At 38.6% G+C, this 8,408-nt stretch overlaps 1 protein-coding gene across 1 annotated transcript in view; it reads right to left on the bottom strand.

Annotated features, from left to right (window-relative positions):
- Window positions 1–1,950: 1,950 nt before the first annotated feature.
- The window catches only part of LOC307120213 (vitellogenin-like), a gene marked incomplete at both ends in the record, with an annotated part of 28,236 nt that continues 21,778 nt past the window's right edge, over window positions 1,951–8,408 (bottom strand). Inside the window, 26 exons of the mRNA XM_079807098.1 lie at window positions 1,951–2,076; window positions 2,163–2,301; window positions 2,393–2,535; window positions 2,641–2,847; window positions 2,950–3,027; window positions 3,116–3,160; window positions 3,253–3,512; window positions 3,590–3,779; window positions 3,887–3,998; window positions 4,109–4,294; window positions 4,406–4,508; window positions 4,596–4,782; window positions 4,892–5,011; window positions 5,107–5,208; window positions 5,293–5,417; window positions 5,545–5,642; window positions 5,733–5,950; window positions 6,036–6,254; window positions 6,339–6,464; window positions 6,572–6,737; window positions 6,815–6,981; window positions 7,075–7,225; window positions 7,300–7,448; window positions 7,561–7,722; window positions 7,814–8,065; window positions 8,188–8,339. Of these exons, the coding sequence (XP_079663224.1) occupies window positions 1,951–2,076; window positions 2,163–2,301; window positions 2,393–2,535; window positions 2,641–2,847; window positions 2,950–3,027; window positions 3,116–3,160; window positions 3,253–3,512; window positions 3,590–3,779; window positions 3,887–3,998; window positions 4,109–4,294; window positions 4,406–4,508; window positions 4,596–4,782; window positions 4,892–5,011; window positions 5,107–5,208; window positions 5,293–5,417; window positions 5,545–5,642; window positions 5,733–5,950; window positions 6,036–6,254; window positions 6,339–6,464; window positions 6,572–6,737; window positions 6,815–6,981; window positions 7,075–7,225; window positions 7,300–7,448; window positions 7,561–7,722; window positions 7,814–8,065; window positions 8,188–8,339 (3,983 nt within the window). The remainder of the gene's footprint in view (window positions 2,077–2,162; window positions 2,302–2,392; window positions 2,536–2,640; window positions 2,848–2,949; window positions 3,028–3,115; window positions 3,161–3,252; window positions 3,513–3,589; window positions 3,780–3,886; window positions 3,999–4,108; window positions 4,295–4,405; window positions 4,509–4,595; window positions 4,783–4,891; window positions 5,012–5,106; window positions 5,209–5,292; window positions 5,418–5,544; window positions 5,643–5,732; window positions 5,951–6,035; window positions 6,255–6,338; window positions 6,465–6,571; window positions 6,738–6,814; window positions 6,982–7,074; window positions 7,226–7,299; window positions 7,449–7,560; window positions 7,723–7,813; window positions 8,066–8,187; window positions 8,340–8,408) is intronic.

Genomic DNA, 8,408 nt, shown 5'->3' with positions numbered 1-8,408 from the left:
TGTAAAGTTAATGTATTAACCAACATGAAATAATCATGAGCAATACATTTGTTATTGTATATTAATATTTTAATCTTTGTCAATGTTAGTTAATAAAAATACAGCTGTTCATTGTTTGTTCATGTTACTTGACACAGTGCATTAACTAATATAACATATACAACTTTTGATTTTAATAATGTATTAGTGTAAATGCTGAAATTAGTATCAACTAAGATTAATAAATGCTGTAGAAGGGCAGTTTATTATTAGTTAATGTTAACAAATGTAGTTAACTAATGAAATCTTATTGTAAAATGTTACCTATTTCATGATAGCTAATACTTTCATACTTATAATACAGGTTTACAACATCAACAAAACTGAACATGAATTCCTCATAATTACCTGCTTGATTCTCACTGTTTAGCAAAGTAAAAGTAAATAATTATATATATATATATATATATATATATATATATATATATATATATATATATATATATATATATATATATATATATATGTATATATATATATATATATATATATATATATATTTTTTTTTTTTTTTTTTTTTTTTTTTATATTATCATAATTTCCCTGTTTTTGTTTGATGTGTCATGCATTATATTTGTATCAATGTCTTTTACATAGAATGCCAAGGAAATATGGAATATTTTTAAGAAATGTTTTAACCATATATTGAAAGCCAGTGGGGAACAAAATTGACCCCCCCCCCCCTTTTTTTTTTGTTAAAATATTTAAAAACGCAACAGACAGATGCATACTGCTTTAAATACAGGGGATTTATGTCATAAATAAATGAATTTAAATTATGAAAAAAATACATTTGATTCTTGTTATTTTTTTAGTGCCCTTTTTGCTCCTTCTGCCCCTGCCCCTGAGGAGGTCTGTGCACGCCACTGGTCCTCTTTGCTCTACGATGCATTTTCCACTGCGTGAGAACATGATGTGTGGCGTGGGACTGCCATGGCTTGTCGGACGTAACGACAGTAACTAAGGAGGGTGGATCTTTGCGAGAGGTCAATTGGACTTCATTGATGAGCTCATGATTTGCATGATAGACTTTGGTCCTTTAGACATATCTGATGACGTTGATATTTGTTGACACTTGAATTCATAGTGGCTCTCTAAAATTAAGCTGAACTACGCAACCAAATTAAGTGCAGTGTTATTTACAAACTATTGTTAGTAACAAGCCCCTTGTGGCTCTCAACCTTTTTTTTTATTTGAAGTCTGACTTTCTGTCTTGTTTCTGTCTTTTCATAGATTTGTAAACAGATGAGTACTAAGATGTTACTGTGGATGCAATGGGGCGCTCTATTACTTTGCAAATGTCTGTAGACAGCGATGTGTGACTATTCTTTCACTTTACTGTATTGAGACAATCAGTATCAATCAATCAGACAATGTGTTGGACAATTTAGACTTTTTGGACAAGATCATCTGTGTATAACAGTACATTTATATAGTAAAAAATAAAAAAATATATAATATTATAAGATACAAAATGGTATGATAATAAAAAATATCTGCATTTTTTTAAACAGCTTGGCAGATAATATGGTGGAGCAGAAGACCACCACAGTTGAGTATATTGCACTATATAGAAAGTGCCAAGGAAGCAAATAGGTGATGCGATAAGAAAAGACCACAAGCGAAATTTGAACTTGGGTCCCCCTTCATTGTGAATATCTTTCATAATTTTTTTATTGTAGGTATTTGTTAAACTTATTCTGAAGTGTACAAAAACATTTACTGATTGTTATTGTAAAATTAAAGAAGTTCACACAATTCTGTCACTTGCAGGGTATTTATTCGCATTAGATTGCATTATACATACATCACAACATTGGTAACATATTCAATTAAATATGTCAAAGAACAATACATTCTACATAAATACAGCTCACATTATCTTTTGAAAATGTAAAATGGAATTTATTCTTATTCTTCCTTGATATGTTTCTGGATCCAGGAGAGAATGTCCTCGTCAATATGAATGGAAAGAGTTCCGTCTGGATTGATGGGAACAGCGACAGGAAGAGGAATATCCATCCTAGACAGTGTCATCTAGAGAAGCAGGAACAAAAATATATTTTTTGTATTTCCTTATTATATCTCTGTGTGAGTCATAATTTAATGGAAAATTATTTCACCTCTGGAATCCTAGCAATGACATTCAAGGATCTCTGATTTGGCAAGGATGCAGTCAGATCAATCTCTTTTTCACTGTTCGTTGCTCTTTCAAGTCTAAAGCCCGTCTGGAGAGCCGCCATAGGGATGTGCTTAGACAACCTATTTGTGAAGGGATGCACAAAGAAGAGCAGGTTAAACAAATGTCATTTTCTACTCTATACATTTGTCATTCAGTGTTGCTGAACATTACTTTTTGGCGTAGGTGGTGACAATAACTGGCAGCCTCTCCCATTCCAGCTCTAGACGTGCAGCAGGGAATTCGCCCAGGACACCGGCTTCAGCTTTAGCAATGACTGCATACTGTTGGCATTCTTGACCCCAAGCAACCTTGGCCTGAAAAAGGACATTTGGGTTCAAAGGATGGTATTGATGTCAATTATTTCACTTGAGAAATTAATTTTGAGTCTTTTAATTAAATTAATTAAATTTCAGTCTTACAGTGACTTTGTGCTTGCTCAACAGGGCACCATCAGCACAGATCTTCAGGTTGTCATTTTCAGCGATGGAGGAAACGACGAGCTGCACTCTTGCAGTTGGCTTGTCAAAGTAAGCAGCAAGTTGGTAGCCCAGCAGCTTGTGGTCAACTCTCACAGCACGGGTAATGACAGCAAAAACAGGTGGACTAGCATTTCCGAGGAACTTAGCCTGAAAGCATAAATCATAATCAATTCAAACAGATATTTGTGCCAAATTTCACATTTGGATTTTATGTTATTATGAACAAACAAATGACACTAATTGATTCACCTGTTTCTGGATAGCCTCAAAGCTAGAGGCAGCACTTCCACTGCTTACTGCCTTTGAGGCGACATGGGCTGCCAAGTACTGCAAGTAAAAAACATTATAGACATGATAATTGATGATCTAAATAAACTCTAAAGATTTTAACAAAATTATTTTTTTGTATGGTTACCCGATCTTTGTGGAACTTCCTGAAAGGCTCCATGATGGTGGCAGTCTGAAAATCCATATAAAACGACTAAGTGTAAATTAATATTTATGACAAATATTGGCTACCTAACCAACACGGTACATTCAACATATCCTCACCTCAGTCACACGAGAGCTGGAGGAGCTTGAACTGCTGATGATGCGGCTGCTGCGGCTGCGGCTGCTGCTGCTGCTGCTGCTTTCAGAAGAGACGCGTCTATTTTTATCTTCAGTCTCCAGGATTTCCCTCAGTTTCAACAGGAAAGCCTTTCCTTCTGGAGTCTCCTCATCAATGAGGCTGATTTGCTTAAGGAGCCTCTCAGCAGCTCTAGGACCAACTTGGACTTCAAGCTCAAGTCTTTCAACTGCAGGACCTTCAGCTACAGCCAAAAGGACAATTATTATTTTGTCTGAAAATATTTGAGTTTAATCAATGTAATCTTCTCTGAAATAATACCTCTTGTTAGTGCAACACTGGCTGAGTGCTGTCCAATAATGTTGAAGAGAGGAGTATTTCTGATAAAAGCAGCATTGTGAGAGTGCACCTCGATGCACCCCTTGATTTCAATGTATGGGACAGCAAGACAGAGAGTCTTGTGAAATGGAGCAGCAGATCTCACAGGAGTCTCATCTGGTATTTCAGAGGACTGAAAAAAATAATTAGATATTATAACAAGCCTTGCTATTTTAAAACTTGAAGCAAATTAATGCTCAGCACACTAACACATTTCCATCATGTGTGTTCAACATTTACCAAATAATCAGAAGGAATCTGGGCACTTTGCATGGCCACCTCAGGTACTAAGGGCACAATCCTCTCAGCGGTGGGCTCTTCAATGTTTCTGACCACAGCAACCGTCTCAAAGCTGTTGGAACAAGACAAAGGTGGGTCACATTTCACTTTCAGAAACCATTTGAATTGTTTATTAATCTATTTAAAATGTTTGCTACACTGGCCTGACTAAGATTCCATTACCTCACAGCAGCAATGTGTTCAGGGAGCTCAACAGGCAGAGCCTCCACCTTGTAGTTGCCCTTGAGAATATCTGCTCTTGCAGCCACTTTTCCTGGGGCAATTGTACGGATGTTTCCTCTTGCCATAACAGCAGCTTGGATGAAGGCAGTGTTCACTCCCATCACAGCAAAGGTCTGGAGAGCAACACTGAAATAAGAATAAGGTTTTTAATTGTAATTGTTATTGTTGAGATTGTTTGTAAAACTGTTGTTGCATACTTTAAATCTCATCTTTATGAATGTAGCTGCAAAAGTGTACCTTGGTCTAGCTTCAGCTTGGAGTTGAACATCAGTCTTCTTGAGCTGCTCAAGAGTCATAGTCTCAATTGCCTCTGGGAGAGGAGGTGTAATGGTGGCCTTAACTAGAAGGATGAACAGAACAACATCAAACATTCAAAGTGACACCCTCATATCCAAGAAAGGATGAAAAATTCTAAGAAAAAACATACCATTGAGACTTGCAACAGCGACAGCAGCAGTGTACAAACTGAGCTCCATAGGCACACCAACTGCTGTTGGCAAGATACGACGCACTTCAGATGCAAGCAGGGGTTTGGCATACTGAATGGCAATTCCTTCCTGCAAAGCTTTAAGGGCAGCCTTCAACATTGCACGTGGTTTGGGTCCAGTGACGATCTGGGAATAGAGTTTATGAGAAACTTAATTCTAATTGTGAGAATTATTTGTGAGACAGATCTCAAAAAATATGGTAATGAAAGAGGACACATAAATTACAACACATTACCGGTATTGCTTCTTCAATGATGGTCTTGTCAATGTTGAAATAAGCCACTTCTTGTCCAAGTAATTTAACATAGGCTGAAGCCAATGGCTGATTGGTTGGCAAGGCCTTCCAGTTTGTGAGCTTAAAGGGTTAAAATAGATCAGTAATATACATTTTGTGTGTCGTTTAATATATTACGTAAAAAATAAAACAATACACTGGACATGAAAACGTACTGCTCTCAGTGTGCGCTTGATCTTTGTGATACGGTCTACACTTTCATCTGCAGCAGGAGATTTCAGAAGAGCCTCCTGGATTCCTTCAGTTCTCACACCGATCTGTTTGAGAGAGTCAACTGAATGAAGACTGAAAACATTTTAAAACATTTAAATAGATTTTTTTTTAAGTATTGGCTGGCCCACCTCAAGAACATCAGCAGCAGCTCCAGCCAGGTAAGCACGTGCTTTAGCTACAACAGCTCTGGGCAGGATGGTGGCGGCATCGTTGATCATGTAGGCACTACCAGCAGCTCCAATCATAAGAGGAGCTTCACAGGGACGGAGGTAAGAATACAATTATTGCAATCTGTTATGTCAGGACAATTTTGAGCACATTTTGAGAAACACCCAAGACACCATTTTTTTTAGCCTTCTTATAAAAATTGCAAGACTCACTATGATAGATGTCTAACTGATGGGCTCTGCTGAAACGGAAGCTAAGCCTGTCCAGCTTGCGGCTCATGAGCTTGATGGCAACATTAGCAGCACCCGCACTGAAATAGACAACCAGGTTCACTTCTGGCTTGTGCTCAAATAATGTGATAAATACAAATAAATGAAAAAAAATATTTTGTTTTTCTTACACAGATGCCATATCAGGAGCAGTAACTCTGGTCAAGGACTTGATGTGGGAGTAGGCAAAGCTTGCAACATGCATGTTAGTCTCAGTCTTCAAAGCACCAGCAAGACTGGAGACAAGGGCCACTGAGGGCTTGGCCTCAAACAACACAATACAAGCAACCATACGCACTTCAGGGTGGAGAGCCCTGTCCAATACAAGCTGCAGAGCCACTGGCTGAACCTAAGGGAACAAGATTAGTATTTTATTGGAATAAAATATGCATAATTATCTTTTACAGTACATTCCTACAATGTCTGACACTTACTAGTTTGGGCTCTTTTTTGGCAATGTTCCTCAGGGCCAAGATGGCATCAACCTGGACTCTAAGAGGCAGAGAAGTAGCTGCAGTTCTCAGTCCAGGTAGGAGCTTCATGATGGGTTTAAGACTTGCAGGGTGACCAGCATTGCCCAGAACTTTCAGCGCCAAAGTGATTTGAGGAATGTCATTCTTGGAAATGGCTTCTGCAGCAATGTCATGGATGGGCTGAGGAGTTTGAGACATGTACAGTTAGACAAATATTAAAGATTAAGTCCCTGACAGAAGTTTTGGAGGGCTCGAGGTGTTTACCCTGAGGAGCTCGGCAGGGCAAGTGGGAACTGCAACACAGTGTTTGGCAATCATGGAACCATATCCAAGCATGACGACTTCACGCAGAGCTGGGATTGTGGCAATTTTCTCATGCATAGCCAAACTCTATTCAACAAAATACAGATACAGAGTTCATAATACAGATAAAATTATTAATGTAATTTAGGTAATAATTAAAGAACAGCACTTTGAGTATAGTAAGATGTACCCACAGCTGTCATCTGGATGGTGTCCAAATCAGCAGTGACCATTTGCAGAGCAACCACAAGAGCCTGAATGAACTCGGGAATGGTAAATTCACCAGCCAGGAACTTCTCCTTGAGGAATTTTACAATGACTGGTGTGCCAACAGCAGGAAGAGCATCCAGAAGCCAGCGTCTAACAAATTAATTGGTTAAAATATATTCATAAAAAAAGTTTCCCTTTAACTATATTCCGATTAGCTTATTGGTCACAAATTGTGCCTGTAAACTGGTTTGTCTTTGAACTGGTTCCAGATAGCCTCAATATTCTCCAAGGTGGCAACACGCAGGAGCTGGATGAGCTGAATAAACTTAAGTGGAGCATCATCATGGACCATGGCCACATTGTTTGCAACCAAGTGCTTTAGGACCTCGATTATCTAGAGAGAGTAAGGGCAACACTCAGATGACATCTTAATAGATCAAAGGCTTTGACTTGGAGAATGTTAAAAATTTGAAGCAATGAATTATACCTGGGCTGGTGCATCACTGATCTTCAAGAGTTGAATGGGGGTCTGAAGAATCTCAGTTGCAAACTCATACTGCAGGGATCCATGGGCCAAGTAATCAGCTTTGATTGGAACAACGGGTGTCTTCTCAATCTCAACAAAAGCCAAGGTTTGTCTGAAAGTAATAGTAATATTAGTAATTTTGTTAGTTCATATTTTAAGAGAAATATCAGAGAGGATCACTCATACTTTGCTTCCATCTGGGCAGCACCATGAATCTCATTGAAGGGTGAAAACTGATACACTTCCTCAACTGTTGCTTCAGCGATCAATACACCGGCAGCAGCTGGTTTCATGATGTAGTTGTAAGATGCGGTTTCAATCAGACTCTTGACCCTCTGTTGAGAGAAAGGTCTATGACTCTTGCCATTTTCATTATAAGGCCTATTTGACTCTTTGCATTTTCATTATATTGAAAATATCTACATTCTTCCCAGTCTTCTTCATTACCTCTGTGCATTCAGCACACTTCTCAGTGTATGCTAAGCCGATGTCCTTTAAGATTCTCTCCTGGCAGTGGCTCAGATCCTTAGACTTGGTGACAATAATGTGGTTGGCCTTTGGATCCTCACTGATGACATAGTGTGTCCTACACACTCCCTGAGCTCCAGCCTTGAAGGAAAATTAATTAATAATTAATTATTAAAAAATGTGATTGCAGAATTCAAAATAGATCAAAAACATACTAGGATCACTTTTTCACCTCTTGCAGTTCATAGATGTTCTGGGTCTTCTTGAGGTTGAGCTGAAGGATGTTGAGGATTCCTCTGTGCAGGTTCAGTACAGTAGGGGAGACTCCTGCAGGGGCGAATACCTTTCCAACCACACCATTAGCATACTCAAACTTGATGGGAATCTGAAGCTGAGCAGCCAGAGCTGAGGTGAGCTTAGTGGCAGGAACAAATGGATCCTTTGGCCAAATGCCAGCATACTCGTGGAGTAGAGGATCCATGAGCTGTAAGGGAACATTTTAACTTTAATGGAGGAATTGTTGCTTTCAACAGCCTGTGCTTGCTCACACATTTTTTCTCTCAGTGTTGAACATCTACAATGTATACAGTTCTTAATGGTCATTACCTTCATCAGGAAGGTGTTTTCTGTCACAGCACTGAGGTGAACCTTGCTGCTGATTTTTATACCTGCTCTGGCCAGACCTTCTTGAGGAAGACCACCCAAGAGCAGAGCCTCATACTTGTACACATAGGTCTTATCAAGAGCAAACTCAGGAACTGAAAATGGTAGATTATTTCTTTGGTTGAGTTCAAGCAAATATGCAATATTTGTAATTTATCAAATTA

Source organism: Gobio gobio (genome assembly GCF_949357685.1).
Source record: "Gobio gobio genome assembly, chromosome: 24".
Lineage (NCBI taxonomy): Eukaryota > Metazoa > Chordata > Actinopteri > Cypriniformes > Gobionidae > Gobio > Gobio gobio.
Note: the sequence above shows the minus strand (reverse complement) of the source record. Positions and strands in the feature narration are given on the sequence as shown.